At 40.8% G+C, this 25,175-nt stretch overlaps 2 protein-coding genes across 3 annotated transcripts in view; one reads left to right on the forward strand and one right to left on the reverse strand.

Moving 5' to 3' along the window:
* The window catches only part of LOC109956801 (SEC14-like protein 1), a 31,924-nt gene extending 26,449 nt beyond the window's left edge, over window positions 1–5,475 (reverse strand). The window contains 2 exon segments of the mRNA XM_020594152.1: window positions 3,169–3,258; window positions 5,016–5,475. Of these exon segments, the coding sequence (XP_020449808.1) occupies window positions 3,169–3,231 (63 nt within the window). The 5' untranslated portion in view covers window positions 3,232–3,258; window positions 5,016–5,475.
* rasal3 (RAS protein activator like 3) lies at window positions 4,504–24,374 on the forward strand. Of its 2 annotated transcripts, none has more exons than XM_020594151.1 (19): window positions 4,504–4,659; window positions 13,699–13,841; window positions 14,019–14,097; window positions 15,245–15,297; window positions 15,402–15,481; window positions 16,276–16,405; window positions 17,394–17,492; window positions 17,581–18,237; window positions 18,364–18,508; window positions 18,589–18,733; window positions 18,828–19,064; window positions 19,226–19,427; window positions 20,794–20,885; window positions 20,983–21,096; window positions 22,062–22,248; window positions 22,486–22,596; window positions 22,696–22,886; window positions 23,251–23,335; window positions 24,020–24,374. In XM_020594151.1, the coding sequence occupies exons 3-19, from the start codon at window positions 14,025–14,027 to the stop codon at window positions 24,128–24,130; spliced, it is 2,712 nt and encodes a 903-aa protein (XP_020449807.1). In that variant the 5' UTR covers window positions 4,504–4,659; window positions 13,699–13,841; window positions 14,019–14,024; the 3' UTR covers window positions 24,131–24,374. The 2 variants fall into 2 exon arrangements, with proteins under 2 accessions (XP_020449807.1, XP_020449806.1); XM_020594150.1 differs by lacking the exon at window positions 4,504–4,659 and adding an exon at window positions 10,229–11,079.
* Window positions 24,375–25,175: the final 801 nt, after the last annotated feature.

Raw genomic sequence — 25,175 nt, forward strand, 5'->3', positions numbered from 1 at the left:
GCAATTGCTGCAGAACAAAAACAGCTCAATGGCATCCAAGATCCAAACCTGCCTTAGGCAATTGTACACAGAGTCCACAACGGTGTTACTCAGAGGTTCAAGCACTGCCAGTGATCAGCTACACGAGGCCACGTGAAGAGAGGCTATATTTCATCTAGACTAAAAGAATGCATTTAAAGGAATTAGCAGAGAAATGTAAGACCTGCTTCTTACCATCAGAAGAGTAAATGGGTATTTCCACGAACTGACAGAGGCCAAATATAGTCAAATGGAGGCAAAACACAAAATTCCTCAAAACAAAATGTCAAGTATAATCCACCAACAGATGAAGGGGAGAAGCCATTACTGACAAATACTGCAGAAAGCCTTTAAAGGAAAAACTGGAGAGAGGAATAACAAGGCTGACCTAAGCCATGGCACATATTATTTGGAACTGCACTGCATAATTCCTAGGCCTGTCTGCATAGTTTTTACTAGGGCTGTCCCCAAAAGTCAACTAGCTACTTCAACTGTGACACTGTCCAATGCATGGATGTATAAGGTCTGACCACACTATTTAGCAAACTGCTGCCCAGAACGAGGTGAAGTTTGTACTTTGCTAGATGTGTTTTCAAGCATCACTGTCTACTTTTACAAGAGAACAGACTTTAATGATCACAAGGATGTGGTTCATTTTGCATATGTGTGTCCAGTTTGTTTGCTCATCTCCATTAAAGTTTAATGCACAGCCGTTTAGCTTATGTTTCTGTAACATGCATCCATCCAAATGGGACTAGGAAGGTAACAAAATGCGCTGGGAAAACACTTCAGTGAGGAATTATAAATCAGAGGAATCATAAATATACATTCTTGTGTTCTTTAGCAGTGCAAACTGGCACACATCAAATGCACAGTAACAACAAGCTTTAACTTGTTGGTAAACTAGGCTATAACCATGTCTCACAGGAAAAAACTGCCTACAAGAGCGCTGATTCAGCAATACAAGTGAGCTGCCAGTCTCATTATTCAGACAAGTTCATATGGCAGCCTGATATTATATATCGTCTGTTTAAATAGGTCACAGTTTAACTATTGCATCATATGCAGCTGTCTTTTAAATGCTCAGAAATATGTTCCTGTCACTCTTTAGCATTTTATTATTGATGTTAACGTGGTTGAAATCAGTGAAATTCATGCCAGTTGGTTGTCTGACAGTCTGTGTATTTATGTGTATGTATATATATATATATATATGGCCCTAGTTTGTACACCTTATAACACCCTGAAAAGTCAACGTAGCTTAATCTTGTTAGCACAGTAGATAAACAGGAAACTGTATCAAAACTTTGTGACAATCTTGCTCAAGGGCATGATGTCGTCAACACTAGTACAACACTGCAATGACGACCAACCTGCTATAGAGGGGAACTGAGAGGGGAGAGATTTCACTGGGTGTTCACTAAAAACAGCCAGCTAGTGTTGTGACGCACCATTAGGTCTGCTCTGCAGTGTCTGCAAAAATGCTCACTATAGACGAAAGGATCCAAACGCACAAAACTCAGCTCCAAACTGACTGCAATGCACATTTTAGACACTCACTAAGTATACTGCAAATTGAGTATAGATTCTGACATGCCTGTTTGTGTCTTCACTATTATACAACAAAACACACAAACACAAAATGTCTGTATTTTTTCTGTATTTACCAGTCACCTTATTCATTGCTGCCCTAGTTTAAAAACACCCAGGACTGCTCCGTTAGTTTTGCAAAAGAAAGCCTGCTCCATCTACAAGAAGCCCATGAGGTAACTTGCCTCCAACTTATAAATCAGCCTGCTTGCAATTATTACTACTCCCCCCTTTGGCTACATGTGCAGACCCAGGTGTAGGTACCAGCCATCTATTTATAGTCACGTGTTTGCTTTTTGTTCAGTCCAGCCTGCGCTATGAAGATTTTGCCTTCTTGCATCCTTCTTCTCACAAGTTACAGAAAGCTCATTTCCATATAAAGAAAACAGCACCTGCCTGCTACAAATACATGACTGTTAGAAGAAGCAGTTTCCAACTAACCTCTGGGTGATCAGAGGTCATTTAACTGAATAAAACAAGAATACACAGCAGAAATTGTAAGTGCAGCATAAAGCATCTTTGACTAGTTTGTTCAGGTCAGGACTGTGCAGGCAGTGTTGTCATAAAACTACAGGAGGCAGCGACACGTCACTACAGAGATGCAATCAGTCAGAGTTTTCCATTTTCTTGGTGATGAAGCATATAGTCAGTGAACCTAGTCTAACATCCAACCATCCACTGTACTGGGGTACAGACTACCTGACAGCTGGCCATGGCAGAACAGAAGCACAAAAAGGGAGATTAACATAAACTAGAAAATGATGGACAGAAAGCATAGAGGACACTGGAAATGCTGGTGATAAGGCCATCAAAAACAGAGCAAAAAGCAAGAAGATGAACATGCAAGTCTCTGGCACAACACAAGCACTCATGCCTGAAAGTGAATGAAAAAAGGGAGTGAGTCAGTTGTTCATGAAAAGCCATGTAGGGCGCTGAATTTTTTACACTGCAAATGGAGTACCACCACCAAGTCTGCTGTAAAACCTCTGTTTGACATGACAGTGCACATGCGTGGTATATTCAGATGCTGTGTGCGTGGATGTAGAGTACAACATAATGGCTCAACAGCTCGGTAAACAATGAACAGATCTTAAAGCTCAAGATACTTAATCACCGACCTGTCTAAGACTGCTGTTACTGTGTTCACATTACAAGCAACTATAAGAACAAAAACCAGCTTCAGTTCTGTTTGTATAATCACAAACATTGTGTTGGTTGTTTTATTTTAAATAGGTTTATCCTGTGACTTCTTGTCAGGAGTCAGTTTCATAATGGTGTTGCAGCTGCTTGTGTGGATCATGAAAACAACACTGAAGGTGCAAATAACCAACACCTAACTCAAACCAGCTGGGTCGTGCTGGAACATGAAGAAAGTTGCGTGCATTGCAGTCTGCCTTCAGCAACAGCATTCTAAACCTATGAGCAATGTGTTATGTGTGTAATTCAATGGCTACCTTCTGACCTCTACAGCCCACACCAGCCAACGTTATATAACTGTGGGTCTATATGGCATGCACTATTCATGTGGGTTGACTGTGACTACAGGTAGAAGACACTTACCGCCATCACAAGCTCAAAGGGATGCTTGTACACCCGTACAGGTGACTGGTACTTCTGCACCATGATGGAGATTACAATAGCACCAACAACCTGAAGAATAAACCAGTCAGAAAAGAAAAAAAATTAAGCAACGATGACAGGCATTTGTGAAAGAAAGAGAAGGCTGCACTTCATTCACTCAGGGTACCATCACAGTAACCATGCGCTGAGTGCCAAAATTATAGCAGCATCGGGGCCTACAATGTGTGTAATTCAGTAAAGGTGTGTTTCGGCTGGCTGCTTCAGTGATGCCAGTGGCGTGTGTGTGTGTGTGTGTGTGTGCAGCCCAAAGTGCAAAAAAACATGTACAGTGACAGGCTGCAGCAGAGAACTCTCCTGATCCATGACCAGGAATCTCAGTTATCAATGGACGCAGCATTTCCTGCTCATTTATCAAACAGAGACTGTACCACTATAATTGTTTGTCACTGAAAACTGCTGGGGATATAACTAGGCTAATTCTAACTATTATCTCTGCAGAAGCTCAGGTCAGTTTCACACAATGACACTCCACATAATTTAAAAAAAAGCAGATGCTGCTCATTCTATGTCATGTAAACCAGAGGCTTGAAAACAGGATGAGACTGAGTAAAAACATATGAATAAAGAGAATCTTTCAGTCTCTTGAAAATGTCTGGTAAAATGGCAAATGTACCTAAAGTATTTGTTCATGAGCCGTACGCAGATGTGGTGACTCTGTTTACTATAGGGAAGTTAGTAAAAGTACAAAGTGCGGCTGGAACTTCAGGTCCTGTTTGTTCAGCATACTGATGCACGTCTGTTCAGCATGCTGATACACGTTTCTAACTCCTGTTATGCTGTGATGGGAACATGGCTGCAAGGCGGATTGTGAGCTAACGCCCCAGCAATACATACAGAGGGATCAGGGCAGGCAGACTAATAATAACCAGGCTAGGACAGAAGAAACACAAACAGGTTACCACAATGTTCCTCTCTAAATACCACATATCAAGGACTGCCAGACACAATTACTGTCATGTTTCTGGATCTGTCAGCAATGTCAAAAACACATCAACCCAAGACAATTATTTTAATTAAACTTCAAGTGGCAGGGTTTATTTTCTCAGTACTTTTTCCAAATCCAAGTGATTAACAACTGCTATTTAAGCACTCTCTCTTTATTAATTTGTTAAACGTTTATAACTTCTGTTTTGTGTACAAGTTTCTCAAGCTATAATACTGGATCAGTTAGTTGGCACCTTAGGTTTGCATGGTTTCGTTTTGAATCATTTGTTTTGTTATCATATGAACTACTGAGGTCCCTGTAATAGAAAGTCAGCTACACATTAGATCCTAAGACTCTAAAGTAGACAGAGGATACTGGCAGAGTTATTGTAAGGATCGGTTGAGCTTAGGCATCAAAACCACTACTGTTTAGGGTTGGAATTAGGCAAAGTCCATAATGAAGTTAGAAGAAACACACATCTGCGGGTAAATACACTTCACTTCCTACAGAATCTACTCCCGAGTCTTAGACTAACAGGAACCATCTATAACGTTTAACGCCAGCGTTAAGTTTATAGTCAGCTACACCTGGAAAAAATAAATGTTTTCAACTCCAAACGTTACCTTTCTGGCCGGCAGTGAAGATGAAAATTAAACTCAGTAACAGGCATCGTTATGCTTTTAAACACAACCACACCGTGGTTCGCATTTGCCACGCCGACTTGTTAACATTGGGTTAGCTTACAAAACAACAGCGCTGGCTGACACTAGCCCGCAAGCTAGCGCTAACTTTACAAATTGTTAAATGTTAACTTAAGAAGGATCGTGTAACCGGTGCTTACCAGTGATTCAGAGAACTAACGAAATCTGCGCTGGTTTAGTATGGTTAGTCGTTGTTTCTCCTGAAAAGGCTTCCCGAGTGAACTCTTGCCATTCCCGTCCTCGTCTCTTCAATTCGCCGGGTCCGGCAGCAGCTAACTCTCGTTAGCTGCGTTGTGCTAGCTGGCCATATAGTTAACCGTCAGACAAGTCCCCCTCAGCGCCCGGCAGTTACAGGAATGCTAAAAGCCATGAACTAAATATCATAGGCAGTCCACTGTTAAATGAGGCTTACACACTTGAAGTGTCAGCACAGGAGGACAGTATCCCTCTGTGAGTCCTCTCCTCCGGTTTCAGTCATGCCTGTGATGCCGTCGCTCCTCCCCGTTTCGTTAGCTCAGTTTTTTCCACCTCTCAGGACAACGCAGTGCTACGTTCATTACAGCCCACATCCGTGTACTGCCTGGCCACATCTGTTCCAGTGAAGGACAAACCACTGAGGACAGTCTTCTATGGACAGTGCGAATGATCAAGCCAAAACAAAATGTATTCCTCGGGTCACAGAGTTCTCGTTTGGTTTTAAAGAATTTGCCATGAATTACACTGCAGTCATAAATGGTGTGCACGAAGTATCCTTATGCAACCGGCTCAGCAGATCACCAGATTAATGTTTCCAGTGCATCGTTATTGACCTGAGGGGCGAATTGTGTTGCAAGTGAAGCTGTCAGAGCGCCAGAAGGACATGCAGACAATGTTTCAGCATCGTTTTTAGACCTTATAGAGCATCCGCTCACCTAGTTTACAGAAGCCTTCTGTTAAAAATGTGGCCATTGTCAAGCTAAGCTGAGAAAATAAAATAGGCTCCTTCGGATCCACAGAAGAAGATTTGCAGTGGTTTTCGCAGCACATCACTCCACCTTATTGTTAATGTACCACCTTATTTGTGAAGGGCCAGGAGTTTAAATCATCATCAATCATGTCAGTGTCTGTCTTTTAGCTGCTCAGAATGTGGGTCTTTCCACAGGAGTGTTTTTGGTTTCCTCTCCCCTCAGAAATGTGTGACCTTAGCGAGGTGTCTGACACCCAAAGGCCTGGTGTAAATGGAGAAAGTTTAAGTCATTTTGGGCCGCAGGTAATCAGTGTTGGAATCTGGTACTGGCATGTGAACAAGCTTTGCAATACCCTACAAACACTATAGGATCAGTTACTTTACACACTTGAAACACAAGACCTCAGCTGCTGTACAATTTTAAACAGGGTTTAATTGTGAAATGTTAAGGTACATGTTACCTCACATTGAGCCTGTGGTAACAAATGGTACACAATTACAAAATGTGACTAAAAATGCAAAATATCAAACACATCTAAATAGCTGGTCACAAATATGTCTGGACTTTGCTTTGACTTTTAAGCTTTTGTTTAGTTCTCAGAGTTAAATACACTCACATCCTAATTATGTAAAAGCTTTGGTGGTTGATGACAGTAGTAAGGCAATAGTGTTTCAAAGGGTAGGCTAGTTGACTTATAGCTTACACAATGGTCTGCCACCACAACAAAAACGGTAAAGGACAGCAGCCGTTACTCTACAAAGACACAACTAAATAAAATTTATTGTATAACATAATGTCTGGCTAGAGAATTTGTTTATGGGGAATATAGTCCATTGTGAACTCAGCCCAAAACAGGATGTAGCAGCAAATATTACAGCTTTGGCTGAGTTTAAATCAAGGTCACTGTAAAGGTCATCATATTGTTTGTTGTCCAGTACTTGAGCATGGGTGAACGTCACATTATGTGAGTGAAGGCAGAACAAAGGTATCATTAAATGGGGTGTGCAGTGATCTTGGTAGGCTAAAGACAAATACTATGTTGCTGTGACTATAGATTCAAGTTTAGCAGAGGAGTGTTGTCATCATTTTCTTACACCCAGTATGGAGCCAATCTTCTAGTCGTTTCAACTCCTTAAAGGCATTTGCACACTGTCATGTTTCCTATTTTAAAAACATGCTTTACATTTCTCCTCACTGTCTCTAACACCTGCATAGATCCTTCATACAAATTCCTATCTTTTGCGTGATTCTTGCTGATGATGTCGGTGAAAACAGCTGCTGATACTTTGATGCCTCTCATTAACTGTGCTGAGTTTGCTCAAGAGTACACGTTCTACCTGAAATATATAATAGTAACATGAGGAAAATGGTGGATCAATCATGGATGAGCAGACAGCATAACATGCTGCATATTTGAATAGAAAAGAGCAAAGCTTCTGTGACCCAAGAACATAAAGTGGATGTGCGGTGTCCTCTACTGGGCAATGACTGCAGTTACAACTAATTGCGTCTAGGGGGCAATCAAGAGGTCAAACAGCCATCAGCTCGCATACATTTCACTGATGGGGGATTTAATTCTGATTCTATTGCATAAGAGTTTAAGCAACAACAGGCTGCAGAGCTTTGAATTTTAATTGTTTTAATTCTAATTTAATTTCCTCAGTAAGTTTGGTCAACACCTGTTGTTTTTAAATGTGTTCACTAAATACATTTGACTTGACTGAAATAATCTTATTTGTAGCCTCTAGAGTGAATATACAAAAGAAATCAATCAGGGCTAGTAAGTGTGTTAAATGACAATACACACAGTTCACATGGTAACAAAATATTAAAAACAGTAAGCTCATAGTGAAATCTTTCACCCCAGTATCTACATTCTGGGTTAGTTTGGTTGTGGCATTAACATTCTATTTTATCTCAAATAAACAAATAACACTGTGTCCAAAGTCTTCTATTTTTTTCAGATGTCTCACCTTATTCACTCTCACAACAAACAGGGGCTGATATTGTACTCATATCTTACAGTAAGAAATGTAACAAGTGAGATTTTATTTTTCATTGAGCCTTAAGAAATCAGCTCATTTATGTTTTACTGCTAGGGATACCACTGATGGCCAGTGGCTCCACCACTTTGATCCAGACTGAATTATCATTGTCATTTGCTATGACATTTTGCACACACATTCTGGATCCAACGACCATGGTGATCCCCTGACTTTTCAAAGAGCATCACCACAGATTTCACATTTTTAATGAAATATGCCCATAGATATTGAATGACTTGCAATGAAATCTGGTACAGATACACAAGAGGATACATTTTAATGACTTTGGTGATCCCAAGACTTTTCTTCTGTCACCACTAGATCAGTTTTCACTTATCCAGTGAAATAGTTCTATCTTTCTGTCTATCATTTCATCGGAGCATTGTGACATGTAACGGACAATACTTACCTATGTAAGTTACAAATGTTGTGTTTGACCCGCGTATTTTTTAGATGTGAGTAAGATGCTACGCTGACAGTCTCTGTGCCTTTTGGCTTGACCTTATCACCCTAATTATGCGGTTAGCAATACAGAAATACGTGCTTTGTCTTCCACGCTGACAGTCTCTGTGCTGTGGATTACATTGTTTACGTTGGTTCTTTTTGTTCACCTGTCCGTTCTCATCCTCCTGCTATCCTAGTTCCTGTCGTTAGTTTGTGTGTTTACCGTCCTGGTCTCCTTAGTCATCACTGCCCTTCCCTGGTTGTATGTATTATGGACCCTGTTATGTTGTCACTTTGTTGTTTTTATTCTATTAAACCACCTTTTTTGTACTAGCACCTGGGTCAGCCATCTTGAGTCCAACCCCAGTTCTCCCTCACCCTCCTGGTGAGGGGGACTAAACCATAACAACTGTGCCTATAAGTGCAGCTCCACAGAGTCACTGTAGACTGGGCTATTCTTATATTAATGTAATTTAGAGATAAAAGTTGCAGAACAAACTGAGGCAATATTCTTTCTCAAATCTGTGCAAGAGAAGCATAAACATTTCTTTAAGTTGATAATACAGCAAAGTGATACATGACAATGTAAAAATTCTTTTCATTATTGATTAAAATTGGATTATTTTCTCAGTTAATCATTTTATTTACACTGTAAAAGGTCAGAAAATTGTGAAAATGCCCTGAATAATTTTGCACAGCTTAAGCTGACTAACAGTCCAGAGCCAGTTCAGTTTACCATCAGGTCTGACAAAGAAAAGCATCAAATCCTCACAATTCAAACCTTGTACCAGCAAATGGTTTTTTCATTATCAGAATAGTTCCAGACTAATTTTCTGTCAATCAAATAATTGATTAATCATTGCAGTTCTTGAGCCAATACACATGATCAGTATCATTTCAATATCATTTTCAATATTAAAACACAGCAAAAGGGGGGGCCATTTTATAACAAAACTCTGAGTGTCCAGATATCAGGTGTAAAGTGCAGAGGGCTGCAGTGGCATCAGCAACCTGCTGTGCACTTATATTTTACAGTACTGTCACAGCTTCCCTTACTGGTGACATGTCTCCCCGCCGGGACAACAATATCCTGCAGGTGTGTGTGAGCAGAGAGCAGCATGAGTGCAGGAAGTGGTTTTCAGACATTGACAGGAAACTGATGTTAACAGTCAACAGCCTATACACCCACAGGTAGCTGATCATAGACTTTCTTATGGACTACTTTACTGATCATGGGCTTAATAACAGTCATAGTCAAACTGTCAAAAATTATTCATCTTTGTTTTACAAGGTAGCTGTTGTCCTTGGCTCTTTGTGTCATTCTAACAGTGACCTGTAAATATAGGAAGATACTCTGAATTGTTGACTTATAAGATTTGATCATTAACTATCAGGACAAATAAGAGAGGATAAGGAGTAACAGTTGGAATTAAAGTATGGCCTTCAAATCCCTTCATTTAAATGGACTCACAGTGTAAAACCACATTTCTCATACTCATACCTTGACGGACTAAACGGCTCAAGAACTGAAACACAAACAGGTTTCCGTTGAGGTGAAGGTAGAACAGTTAACAACTTAGAGCAGCCCTGCATCAAATCACACTTAGATAGCGGCATCTTTGTACAGTACTTGAGTTACTTTAATGCTCAAATAAAAGGCTGATTTCTTCAAGAAATCCTGGGTTGTGGGCTTAGTTTAAGGGGACATCAAAGAGAGTTTCATTTGGAAGAAAAAAACAGACATAAATGCAGAACAGGAAGTGAAGAAGAAGGGAAGTATTAAATAAAAATAAAGAGCGGGCAAAATAGGAAGATTTCTGTGAATACCTCTTTGTGTCATTTCATGAGGAAGCACACAGCCTGTGAGAGACAGGAGTTGGGTGCTGCAAAAACGCAACCACAGAAAAAGCAGCATGTTGTTGCCAGATGACGTTTTGCAAGACAGGAAACGAGAGAAGCTTACAGATAGAACCAGTGAAGGTACAGACAAATTTGTTATCCTTTACACAGACAACAATCTCCAAGACTATAGCAAATCAGAAGAGGAGCAGTTTAGGCCTCCTGTGAAGGTATTAAAATTTTGATTTTGTTTGATACACCTTGAGAGGAGAGGCAAAATTTGAGTCACACACTTTAAAAATCTGAAATGGGCACTGAGGAGAAAGATGCAGATCCTGCAGCTCAACAACCACAGAAGGAGCAGGAATCACCAGAAAAGGAAAAAGAATCAATTGTGGAGCATCCACAAGGACAGACATCTGAGACCACTGACCCCCTCAACTCGTACAAGTGGCATACCGGCTCCAAAGGAACGCTGAACGAGGTGAAAGAAGACGGAGAAGAAGGTGCAGCCCCTTCCTCAACAGTTGATAAAATTCAGAAGGCAACTGCCAACAAATGGAACAAGATGCAGAACTGGCGCAAGGCTCTGAGCGAAGACCCCGGGGATAAAAATTCATCTAGTGGGAAAGGTGGAGAGGGAGCCAAGCCAGACAAAGCTGCAGGAGGAACCAGAAAGAACCCCTTCAGAAGGGCCCTGTCTGAGCCGCCTGGGTCACTCTTTGCAGCCCGCTCCCCTTCCTCCAACACAGCCAGCGCAGCCAGCGCTGCTTCATCCTCAGCTGCTGCAGAGGCCTCAGGGGTCTCCTCCACTGACACCTCTCAGAAAGGAGGTGGAGGCGCACTCCTAAAAAAGTACCTGAGGACTGTGTCCCAGAAGCTCAAGAGGCCCAGGCTGCAGAGTCGGAGTAGCACGTCGTTACTGCCAGGTAATGTCACGTAACCTGACAGTACTTTCAAACTCTGTTAAGTTTAAATAATTTCTGACATTTGGATTGATTCGTTAAATAAGTGCAATTTGTAGTGAATTTTTAATGTGTTAAACATGGTCAAAATGTGAATCCCCACATATAAAATGTTCTCAACAGTGTCACATAGCAAAATGGATACCCATGTGGTTTGAGCATGGTTTCCTTTTACTGTACTGTACTATATCTAGTATCATTCAGTGAAATACTTGAATAGGTATGCGCAGAAAAATAAAAATTAAAAGAACCAAAAAGAACCACGTGCAAATATATTTACAATGAACCGAAGACTCTGAGGTTACATTTTGGAAAAAGGTGAAGTTATTAATTTATCACTAAAAGCTACAGCGTGGTGTATGTTCAGCTTGGAGATAAATGGGAAACTAAGTTTAAGGATCTCAATTTAAAACACAATTTAAAGCAAAACAGCAGAAAAGCTAGAGAAAAATAAAATCACCAGACATCCCTGGGCTACCCTGTCTTTGAATCAGAAGTTGAAACATCTACCAGGAAAAATGTAAATTAAATACCATCAGATAAAATAAGTGTGGATTATTCTAACATAAGCTGAAGAGACAGTGTGTGGTCACACATAATGACAAATCTGAGCCTGACAACTACACAGCATCCGGAGAATCCTCAAGACCTTCTTACTATTATTCCCAACTCCAGATTTATAGACATAAAATATATGATTACATTTTCCTCCCCAGCATGTTATCTAAAGTGCTGGAAGAAAATAACCAAATAAACACAAAATAAATGCTTTTGATGAGTTATAAAAAAATCTCTGACTCAGTCTGGCATTAAAAGGGTATTTAATAAACTAACAAAGCAATGTATGGAGTTTTTTAAAAGTTATTATATAAGAAGGACAAAACTGGATTTCAAAATCTGTGGTAAACAATGTGGGTATTGAAGCAAGAGTGGAGGCTTTAGGATGTAATCCTACTCTTTTCAAATGTAGGCATGTGAACCAGTCACATCACTGGGCCTCACTATTTCAGACAGAGATGGAGATGATTATTCTCTCCAACTCAAAATGAATTTTAGCAGTACTGTCACACTCTCACGGTGAACATGACAAAGACAAAACCCATCACTTTCCAAAGACGGTAAAAGATGCAGACAAATGGGCCAGAAATGTTGTAAGTGAGGAGCAACAGCTAGATATACAAACCACTCCCACAGGAAACGTCCGCTCTGATGAGAAGAAACTCGGTTCTAAATACAACTCAACGCTAAATACAAGCTTCCTATTTACATTCTGACAATGACATGACTGAAAAAAGTAGTTAGTAGGACCTCTAACAGTGGTGCAGAAATCCAAATAAAATACTGCACACAGAGTCCTTATGTTTACATAGAGAAATACAAGATAATTCATTAAATACTGTCTTCTTTTAAGTATTACCTGTTGTGTAGCTGAAACTCCTCCCAGCCAGCTGGTAGAGATGCTGGCCGACCTTAACATCAGAAATCTCAGCCAATTTTAGGACAGCACAAGAGAGCTACACAATGTTCACAGCTTGCTACATACAGGGTTTGGGCCTGACGTGACGGTGTAACTGATCCGAATAACTGACCACAAAAACAAAAAGCAATGACAACATGAAGACCATCCAGCTATAAAAGAGGCAGAAGCAGTTTCTTTATAAAAGATGTTATTCCTACCCCCATCTCTTTGTGTTTTCTTTTAATGGATATTTTATCGTTGTAACATTTTATTATCAAGTCAAATTGGATTTTACGTATATAGCCCAATATCACAAATGTCCCTCAGGGCCTTTGCAATCTGTATGGCCTGTGAAACCCTCTGTCCATAGATTCTTGACTCCTCCAAAAAAGCTTTTAATGAGAAAAAATATGAAAGAAACCTTAGGAAAAGCAACAGAGGAGGGGTCCCTCCTCCCAGAAAAAGAGACATGCAATAGATGTCGTGTAACAGATTCACACAACAGTATGGAGAATCAGAATGGCAAAACTGTGCATCGTAAATGTATGCAAAGAACATTTTATCTGTCTATCCCACACATCTCCTACAGGAAAACTACACTGATCATAGCTGTGATTTCATTACTTCTTGTATTTACTTACGTGTCTGTTAATCTATGCACTGTGCTTTGGCAAAACACAAAATATTGTGAGAATTAAGTACCATGAAAATACATGTTGAAAGGTGTGTACACCAAGAAAACAAAACTACAGAGAAACCACAGGATGTGTGCAGCTCATCCTGGTGTGTCATTAAATGAGAGCAATAGCATCAGCAGCTCCAGCAACTCCACACATGGGAGTGGACAAGTACCGTGGGACATGCATCATGCTATAATTAGCAAAAATAAAAAACAAACAAGGGTCAGCATGTGCATAAACAATTATGTTCCCACAGTAGCCACATATTATAAATGATATGGCTGGTTCTCCAAAATAAGAAACTTTTCTCTATTCTCTTTATTTTGCAGAATGAATGTAGTATGTGATTGCATTGTGTTGATAAAGACCTTAGAGCAGTGTTTGCAAGCTGTGTAATGATGAATATCAATATCATGTGTGTGTACGTGTCCACTTGTGTGGTAGATGTGGGTCAGGTTGAACCGACAGCAGCTGTATCCACTGAACTCCCAAGACTACAATGGGCCCCTCCTCAGGAGGTCCCCTTATGGGACATTAGCAACTGTATCCTCGAAGATGGACAAATTCTCATTTCCCCAGAGGAAGAGGTACTAACACATGCACGTAGTACACTCCACTCACCAAGTGGTTCAGCAAAAGTTTATCACACCTGCAGACCCAGTGCAAAAGTGAAAAACTAAAATCAACACACTTCCTGAAAACAGCACAAAAACTTAAACTCCCCAGAGTTTACAAAATGTGTGAGTGTGTGTTTTTCTTCTCAGCCAACAATGTGGACCCGAAACCGTGTCAGCAGCTGCCTGTCCAACCTCAGCATGCAGAACCTCGTGGATATCGAGACAGGTTAATACAACACACACACACTCACACACAAACGTATGCATTTTAAAATGCAGTGAGCATTAAGCAAAACCATCAGTTATCTGCCCACATATCACCATCATACCAACTACTGACATACTGTGAGTCTGTAGGCAGTCACAGAGGAGATAACTGAATGTTTGCACGTACATGTAAGTGACTGTCAAATTGCTTCCGCCACATTTTTTGAGGAAGACATCATCATGCCTGGGCATTTGAGCAGTTGAATAAAAGCTTGCAGAGAGCATAGTCAGTGTCTGCTTCCATTCGACTTTGGCATTTCATTCAGAAGAACCTCTGAGGCTGCACTGTGGAAGTATCTGACTGGTCCTCCACTGATTTTGGCTGGGTGGCTTTTAAATGAAGACAGGAGTGGAATGTTTAAAGGACAGACATTGAAGTAACAAGACTGTGACACACCTCCAGACTAAATGATGGGATTTAGACGCTGGATTGTTTGTGGTGGGGCATTGGGTAAGCAAAAAAGAGAGAGAACCTGTCTGACAGCACGCTTATGTTTAAACTGCTACGTTCACAAACTGTATTTGTCTTTAACTATGTTATTACCGTAACCGAATGGCTAAAAAGAGGGAGGCTGAAGACACAAATCTGGAGAAATGATGGCAAAAAGTAATATTCTCATGTTATCCTATAAATAATTTTCATTATAATAATGTCTGCTTGCAAAGTATGTACAGTTAGTCAATTTTACTTAGATAGCTGCAGCTCCAGCTGAAAACCACATCCTGTATGGCCTAATCAAAGTGTATTTGCTAATATCACAAGCTTGGCTGATGTTTGAAGAGTTTATTCTTTCTTCAGTTAAAGTGCAGAAATGCATGCTGGTACTGAAGCAGTAACATGACACATGTTGCCTGTGATTTTTGTTTCAAGGGTTTGAACTCAGAGTGTCAGTCAAACAGTTACCTGGACACAAACGACTCTGAAAAATATAAGAAAAAGATATGAATTATTGATTACAATCTCTAAGGGAAAGAATTTATATTTTTATGAGTACAACAGTGTTAGTTAAACTACCACGTGTCACAGTATTGAAAAAACACTGACATAAAATGACATTTTCCACTCACTGTCAAAATCAAAGTATTAATTTCTTCCTTATACTTAGATGGTAGCCCAGACGTGGCCCCTCGACCAAAGACCCAAGATGGCGGAGTGAGGGTGAGTCATGTACACACAAGACTTAACAACCTTTGTGCTTTCCCTGCACTTCCTGTCAGTGTAATATATAATTGTCCTCATCTGTCACACTTCTTCACCCTTAGGCACTGATCAAGCGACGTCTCGAGAACAAGGCCAAGAGGAACAGTAACACCCAACCAGTGGGACTAAACAAAGGAAGCAGGTACGTTGTGTTTGTACAGTCAGAGACAGTCCATAAGGACATGAATATTTAAATATTTGCTTTGTACTCCATAATATTAGATTTGAAATGAAACCTTGAATATGAGGTTTAAGTGCACACATGATTAATTTAAGCTTGTTGACACCAATACAGGGTTGACGGTGTAGTCAGTGTTACCCTGCAGGATTAATTTAAGTTTATTGACACCAATACTGGGTTGACGGTGTAGTCAGTGTTACCCTGACACTGTCACCCTGCACTTTATAAAACTGGAAGGAAGTGGTGGCAAATAGTAACAAGAGCCTACCATCATTTTAGCATGATCGTAAACCAAAGAATAGGTCAAAGTGAAATTCTGAACTGATGACAATAAATGAAAAATTAAGGGATTACTTGTTTCTTCAATTCATCTCGAGTTGGACATGAATGTCTGTGGGTATCCATCCAATAATTGTAGGATTTCTGTTCTGTGTAGCAGATGTTAATATGTTTCACTAGCTAAGTAAACACTGACCTACTGGTGATAGCAGAGGAAAACTGTGACCAAGGGCAACAACCTCTGGGTACATTATTGTTTGCACAGTGTCTGTTTAAAACAATGACAAGAAAGAAAGATACATATATGGCATACATATATATTCATATATCCTTTCTTAGTTCCAGCCGTCTGTGACAGTTCTACATAGCACTGGTATCCCATTGGTGAAACTAAAGTTTAAAGTAAACAGTATTACCTTTGACAAATTATGATATTTGACAAATGGACTAACATTTTGACTTTATTTATTTTTAAGACACTATGGTTCCAGGGAGTCTGTGTCCATTCCAGTCAGTGCACTGGGGAGCTTAGATCTGAGTGCAGACACCAGCACTGTCATCAGGCCAGTCCACAGTTCCATTCTGGGAGAAAAGTACTGCTTTGAGGTACTCTTCAGGTTTCTCAAGGAGCATCATACAGTACCCTCTAGGGCTCTATTTTCCTGCCAGCACAATTTCTGCCTTGCTGAAACATGGCCCTTTTTGTTGTTTTTTTTTTGTTTTTTTTTTTGTACATTGGTGTGTTTGGTATTGCCCCCCCAAGCACGTTTTCATGGGAAGCATGAGATCAGGTACCCAAATGCATTTGAATAGCCACGCCAACTTAAACTTGACCATTAAATCCACAACTGAGCTGCTAGATTCCACTCTGAATAATTTACTGTGTATCATGAAAATTATTTTTAAAAAAGATAAATAAACTAGTGCTTGGTATGTGGCTATATGAATATAGTCAAACAGTGCTGGCACACGTGCAGGACACACCTTCTGTAGCCTACTTACAGGTCGCAGCCAGAAGTGATCTGCAGCCGGTGTTTGGGGAACCAAATCCACATTAGAAATGTGACATAATAACACATGAAAGCAACTCATGAGCCAAGATAAATGACAAACACCCTGCAGACATCTTGATTAATCCTGTTACAGCAGGTAAAGTCAACCTGACCTCACTGTGGCTGCTGTCACTGTTAAGTTCACTCTTCAAACAAACAAGTTTCACACACACACATAACTTCGGTACTTTCCTGTCATATACTTCCATGTCCTGACATCAGTGACATCCATCAGTCAGGTTCTGTCCTGCTCTTTAAAGAGGATGAGAGGAGCTGGTTTGATTGGACATAACTAAGGGCAGTCCCGACCCCACCTGCTCACCATTCCTCCCTCTAATAATGTATTCCACCTGTCCTCCATAATGCGCCCAGTAACACCTGGCTGTGCACAGAAGTGTGCTTCCTCTGCACCAAAATTGCAAAACACTGTTTAACATGCCCATATGCTCCTGGAGTTTAGACATGAGTTAAGCAGTGCACCCTGTTGCAGGAAAATAGAGCCCATAATGTCAGTAAGACTCATACAGTACTATTGGTTTCAGGTGATAAACTCTGAGAACACCCACTGTTTTGGTTGCTCCTCTGCTGCTGAGCGTGACCGTTGGATTGAAGACCTGCGACGGGCTGCCCAGCCCAATAAGGTAAGCCAGAAGCCTTGTGTTCCAAAAATGTGTCATGCACAATGAAAAATGCTGTTGATAAAAGATCTAAATGCATAAATATTCACAGGATAATATTGAGCGTACAGAGAATTCTTTGAGCCTGTGGGTAAATGAGGCCAAGGATCTGCCACCCAAACGGCGTTATTACTGTGAGGTACACCTGGATGGGACCCTATTTGCTCGCACCAGCAGCCGAGCTGCCGGCAAGCCTGCCAGTCTGGCAGGGGAAAGCTCTACTGGGTCTTCTGGAGGCCTAGGAGCCAGTGGAGGAATGACTGGAGGGTGTCAGCTTTTCTGGGGTGAATTCTTTGAGCTAGACAACCTTCCCTGCATCTCCCAAATTTCTCTGCATCTCTTCCGCGAAGAGAAAAAGCGCCACTCCCGAGATGAATCCAGCCTGCACCCACTGGGCAGTGTGGCCATACCTTTAGCTGATATCCGAGGAAGAACCTACCAAGAGAAGTGGTATCCTATTACTCCATACAAGGCCTCAGGTACAGCAGGAAATAAAGAACTGCTGGGGCAACAGGCTTCAATCCGCATCAAGGCCCGTTTCAAGAATCTGCAGGTGTTGCCCATGGAGAAATACAAAGAGTTTGCTGAGTATGTGACGGTGGACTATGTGGAAATGTGCAGAAACCTGGAGCCACTTCTGAATGTGAAGGAGAAGGAAGAGCTGGCAGGAGCTCTGGTCCATGTACTGCAAAGTATCGGCAAAGCCAAGGTGAAAAAAAAAACATTATAATTTTGAAATCTTATTGGGAAATATCACACTCAATATACAGTCTAAAAAAATACAACAAAAAGGTATGAGCAGACATGGTTTCCTGACTAAATGTGTGTGCTTTAGGAGTTCCTCATTGATTTGGGCAGTGCAGAGGTGGAGCGTCTTGGAGAGAAGGAGGCACTGATCTTCAGAGAGAACACACTGGCCACTAAAGCCATAGATGAATACATGAAGCTGGTTGGCCAGAAGTACCTCATCGACACACTAGGTAGGGTATCTCAAATGATAAGAGTAGCTTCCTGGAGGTGACTTTGTTTTCGCTGAACTCTACCTTCTATTTCACTACAGGGGACTTCATAAGCCGTCTTTACACCTCAGTGGAGATCTGTGAAGTTGACCCTCGTAAATGCCCTGCCTCCGAACTGTCAAACAACCAGAAGCACTTGAGGGAAGCCTGTCAGGAGGTGGTGCAGAAGATTATTGAAATCCACGGGTGAGAGTAGAAAGCTCATCACAGAAAAAGCAGTGAAATAACAAATAATAAATGTTTAGGTTTAGAGCTGATTCGTAATGTTTCTTGCCTTCAGACCCTTCCCTGAAGAGTTAAACAAGATCTTCTCTAGCTGGATGGAGCTGTGCGAAGACCAGGGCAGACCAGAGATTGGCCAGCGTCTCATCTCTGCTTCACTCTTCCTTCGTTTCTTATGTCCTGCCATTCTCAGTCCTTCTCTTTTTGGTCTGACACAGTCTTACCCAGAGCCAAACACCCTGCGCACCCTCACCTTAACTGCCAAAGTCATCCAGAATCTGGCCAACTTCACCCTGTAAGCAGCTTCTTATCTGCACAGATAAAGTCAAATACACCACTTCTTTAATTATTTGTACCCGAGTAAAACACATTTTGACAAACTGCAAAACATAGAATGTTATCTTCTTGGCCTCCCTGAAGCGGCTTAAGTAGAAGAAATCTTTTGTTCTTACTCAGGTTTGGTGAGAAGGAGGAGTACATGCTGTTTATGAATGAATTCTTGCAACAGCACTGGGATGGAATGAGAGGTTTCCTACAAACCGTATCCAATCAAGACCCTGATATTCCAATGACTTCCTTTGATGGTTACGTGGACCTGCCTCTGCGCTTGGCTGTGCTCCATGGCCTGCTGGTAGACATCATCTATCAAAAGGACCAGGTAGGATGGAAAACCAGTGGTTTAAGTTTGGTACTTACAGTAATTCTAAAGGTTTGTGTAACTCCCACAGCATTCATCATTTGTGTGTACTTGAACTTAAATCGGATCAGTAGATTGTTCAGCATATCGGATAGTTTCCAGTGTCTCTGAGTCAGTTTGAGGGCTCACATGCACAGAAAATACTGCAACCTCGCTTCTGGCTTGAGTGCTATGCTCCCCAACCTTTAGGGCCTGTTGATGCTAGAAAAGCACAGGTTCGTGTGACATACTGTCCAACCACATTGGAAGGCAAAAGTGTTTAAAGCAGTTCTCAATGGCCACACTTGAAGGTGGAATGAAAAGGTGTCCATAGACAGAGGTGAGATGCGATAATCTTTTAAATACAGAGATAGTGGCTCACATTTTCAGTCTCTAGCGTGGCACTCACTTGTAAACAGAAGTACTGTAGTTTTGTGAAATGTCAGATGCACAATGCCCCCTCAGTTCTGATGATGAAAAAGGCTGAGGGAAGAGGGAGTTTCCAAATGCTATCTGAGCAGTTTAAAAGTACTTCTGATGAAGTTTACTACCACCTTTAAGATCAGATATGGAAAAGATGTAGGTTGCATTTCAGATTTAAATTTTTTGCATATGCTAAGAAATAGACCTAATTATAGTGTATAAGGCTAACCTGGCAGTAATTATTTTGTTCATATAGTGTATGAAGCTACACAAAGTCATTTACTAAAATGCACATCCAAAACGGTTTGTGACAATGACACATACAGTACTATTAAGTGCCCATTATAAGGTTACAGAACAGCATGTCAGATGGCCAAGTAGCTTTGTAAACTACTTCCTCTGCACCTTTCTGGCACTGACCATTTCTGTAACTTTCAACAAGCCGGCATTCATACCCACTTTGTGACATAACTGGAAAACTGCGTGGAGGTCAGAAACGATCCGGAGCTTGAACTTCCCTCTCAAGTTCTCCTTTTTCAATTTTTGCACAACTATTTCTATTAAGTGTAATATGAACAACCCAGCGCAACACTGAATGTCTTCTCAAATGTGCACTGTTATACCTATATCATATACATATCCCACCTCTCTACAATGACTGCATCTTCACCCGGCCTTCTGGTGTGACTGTTAACAACTGTAAACACTTTTAATTTCCAGCCTGGTTGGACAACATATCATACAAGCCACTTTTCTATTTTTACCTAGCTGTTACGACCCTATCAGGACAGGTTTCAAGTGGATATAGACCTAGTTGTGGATGTCTGAGCTGCCACAACTCTGAATACTGTACATTTTGATTGATGTTTGAATGTTTAAAGCCTGTACTAAATGAGGCCTAATATGCAGGTTGTTTCTTCCTCAGGACACAATTGACAAGCTGCATCCTCTGCCTTCAATTCTGAACCAGATAACAGAGTCTCTGGGCCCCGAAGCACCTCGGATAATAGTTAGCAGGCATGTTGAAGCTTTATATCTTAAGTGGTTTGTCAGCAACATGTCATGTATTATGAATGTACAAATGGTGTTGTTTCATGCAAGTTCTTTTTTGCAGCCAAATGAGACAATCCAGACCAGAGTACATTCCTCCTAAAGACTTGAGCAAATACAGTCCACACCAGTCGTCCCTTCAGCAGCTTACTGTGGACTCTGAAGGCCTACGAGACAGGTATGATAGTTACATGTGTACCCCCGGGCTCAGCTACTATTGTCTTTTGGATATCAGTAATTATGAAGTTGATTACTGATGGCGGCATCAATGTTTGTGCTAAAGGATCCATCCATTCAGCCATTTAATTTCTGCCAGCTATCTGGTATGACTCACTGTGGCTACTGTGCAGTTCGGTAGGTGCTAGACCCCAAGCTACAGTACTAAATTGTTATGGAAAATCCAGAGGTACTTCCAAGCCACATCACATACTGTATGTAATCCCTCCAGCAGGTTCTGGGTCTGTGCAGGGATCTCCTCTCGCTTAGTCCTACACAGAATACCTACACACGGAGGTGTCATTTCAGTGTAGTACGCAGATGCTAAAATAACCATAACCGATCCTTCTCAGTACCAGGGAGTAGATATTTTATTCTAAGCTGGTTCTGGACATCTGAGCTCTTCACCCTATCCAATCCATAGCTTCATTCTTTGGGTTACTCCCTGGAGTTAATGACCAATGTATTCAACCATCCAAAGAACACCGTATACTGGTCCCTTAACAGCTGCCTTGGACACCGGGCCTTACAACATGTTCAAGGAACATTTCATTTCATTACATTTTACTGCAAAAAGTCTCTGTGGTTAGTGAAAGACCTATCATATTAACTGTAGACAATACTGACTGACAGGTATCACCTCATGATAGAACATGCCTTTTATTTGTAGATTTGACAAATACACATACCACACACACTCACACTCGCCAGTCAACCTAAGCTGCATGTCTTTGGACTGTGGGAGGAAGCCGGAGTACACAGAGAGAACCCACGCAGGCACAAGGAGAATATGCAAACTCTGCACAGAAAGGTCCTGGGTCGGCTGGGACTTGAACCCAAAATCTTCTTGCTGTGAGGCAACAGCCTTAACCACCGCTCAGCTATGCCACCCATAATAATTAATACATTACTTCATTTATTCAACAGGGATGGCAGGACTCGGAGGAATATGGGGGAGAAGAAGAAACTCAACAGAACACAGAGTGCACCACAGAGACGCCTCAATCCCACAAAACATACTTTGAAGAGGCAAACAAGTTCTGAAGCTCTGCCAACATCTGACCATGAACAGGAGATGGAGACAAACCAACCACATATTTCATCACCAAATACAGTGAGTGAAAATAGGAACTGGGAGCCTAGCTCAGCTATTTAGGCTAATGAGCTTATTTCATGTGCTTGTGCCACTGGAAAAAAAACACCACCTATTTTTATTGGCTTTTTTGAGATACTGCATGTTTTAAAGTCAATAATGAGCACACTTTTGACATTTATGTTAACATGGTGGTAGTATAACTTTGTCTGGTCAATTAGAAGGAATCATGTAGATAATCATTCACTCCGGTTTCAGGGTGCCAGTATCAAACGTCCACCTGCACCAGTTCCCTGGATCAAAGTCAATCCAAACAGAGAGTCAAGTGAGACGAAGATTGAGAATGAAGAGTTCAGCTTACTGGACAGGGTATGTCAAACCTGCTCTCCACTAAAGTGACAGGTATAGCATAAATATATGAGTCATTATTAAATTTCATAAAATGTCAATGTGGAATTCACATACCAGCATGCTCAAGAGCTGTCAGAGCTTCGTCTGGGGATAGAGCAGGTGACAGAGCGTGAGCTCGACATGGCAAAGCGCCTGGAGGACTTCATTATCCAAAGTCAGGATCAGAATGCAGCGCTGCAGGCAGAAATTACAGAACTACGGAATCTCCTGGCTGTGCGAGAAGAGCAGCTCGCCAGTGCCACCTTCAGGTACGATTGTAGAGTTTAATCATGTTCCATTTCCCAGCAAATGTATTCATCTTTCTGTCAAAGTACGTTTCATTTTGCCTGGCTCTGTGTTTAATACACATTAGTGTAGTCATATCATACAGTATTAGGCATGTTTACAATCAGATAACATGCTTTTTCTTTGGTAAGCATTCCCCTTGTTATAACTATTTGTATTTGTCTCATATAGAGTTACTGAATCCTATTTAATCCAAGAGTGGAATGCAGTTAGCTAGCTGTGTCTGAATTAAATATCACTACTTATCTGATGCTTATCTGTGATCTGTAACCAGTGTGTTCTGTTTGTGTCTGTATGAGTATCTTTTTTTTAATCTTTCTGTCACAGGTTAGGTGTGATTGAGGAAGAGAGGGAGGAGGATGAGAGGAAGCTGTGTGTGGCCATTGCAGCAGCTGAGAGAATGAATGTACTGGTAAGAAAGAAAAACACCTCTTATCAAGCAGGAGTGAAGTGCACTTGTAAAGCTTTGCTAAATGAATAGTTCACCCCATAATACACTTTTAATCTATTCAGCCCCCGATGTCAGTCAAATCTGCAGTGAATTTGGTAGAACCATCTCACACTGAGCATGACTGTAAAGTTCTTCACCATACACAGGCAAAACTCTAACTGCTGAGTTGGGAGGGGTCATTTCTGCAGCTTCAAGGTGAAAATCTATGAATGTCAAACCTCAAAGACAAATGCTTTGCAGTTAAAGAAATGCACTATTTGTGCCCCATGCACAAAAATGTGCAGGACCCCTGGTATTATTACTGGGGAAAATACTGCAGATAAATAGATAAATCTACCAGACTTTGAACTTACAATAAACTTGCACCATGCAGTAAGAACCTTTAACAAACACCTGATCATGTTGTGATGCTAATTTGGGATCCCAACATATATTTTAATAAACCTCTGATTAAACCAATTTAATTTTATTTCAGAGTTAATGATCAGTTTTTGTTATAAGTTCACATTTAGACCATTTTTGTAAACAGTATTTCCAAGGAGGTATTGTGGGAGAAGCCCCGTCACAGACAATATACAGCAGTTTAACTGCATAGACGAGTGATTGACTAAAACATATTGATTGTTGTTTTTAATGTGCTCGCAGGAAGAGCAGTTTGCAGGCCTGATGAAGGACCTTCAACAGCTGAATGAGGCCTACAGTAGTGGCCAGAATAACACACAGCATCCTGACAAGCCACACATCAACAGCAACTGAACACTGATGGGAAAAAAAACAGCAACATTTTCATAGTATTGTATAAATGCATATATAGACTCACACTTCTGGTTTCCTGATTACATATAAATTTATTTTAGAAGCCTATTCAGGATGGATGTGAGAGGACAAACTGTGACTGGGGTGAACATGAAACATACCACATTTGTCTGCATTTCTGCCTTCACTGTAGCTCAGCTACAGATGTGTTTGACTTGTAAACCTTTCTGATAAATAAAGTCAATACAACCTCAAATGCATTCTCCAGTGTGTCATTGTAAGTGTAACAGTGCTGGAAAATATTTACTCAAGTAATGCTTTGAGGTACATGTAGCCTATTTTAAATGATAGCATTATCATTAGAAGTTGCTTTACGCGTGTACTCCACTAATTTTCAGACAGAAATGTTACACTTTAGACTCCACTAACCTCCATCTAATAAGATTTTACCTGAAAGCCTATGATCAGCTTATAAAATATGAACCACTGAAAAACACTCAACTATCTAAGAGTGTAGTATCATTTGCAGTTGCTGCTTAAATATGAATTCATCAGTAGTATTATTCCAATAATATAAACAAGGCCGCATCACAGATCAGATTCATCATGAGGCAGTTAGTCAGTGGTAATTCATTTATTTACTAATTGGCTTATTAACCTGAACCACTTATCTTTAGGTCTGTAGCTAGTGGTTGTTTTCATTGTTGATTTTTTTTATTGGCTGACTAATCATTTGTTCTATTTGAGGTCAGAGAGTAATTCAGAATGTCTCCACTGTGGTGTTTTTGGGAGTCTTACTTAGACTTATTTGTAGTAATGGAGCCTAAAGATACTTTATCTATCATACAGTATCATAAGTCTGATAAGATGACAGAGTGTGTATATCTGGGGCCTGAAATCAGAATATTGGGTGCCTTTGCTGTTAAAAGTGACCTGGAAGTAATGAATGAATGTATTAAGTGCCTATCAAAACAGCTGCAGACTGGTTTTCTGTCAGTGGATTGGTCAGCTTGTTGTCTCAGCTACATCTATTTTCATGTACATC

Source organism: Monopterus albus, unplaced genomic scaffold (assembly GCF_001952655.1).
Source record: "Monopterus albus unplaced genomic scaffold, M_albus_1.0 scaffold22.1, whole genome shotgun sequence".
NCBI classification, from domain to species: Eukaryota; Metazoa; Chordata; class Actinopteri; order Synbranchiformes; family Synbranchidae; genus Monopterus; species Monopterus albus.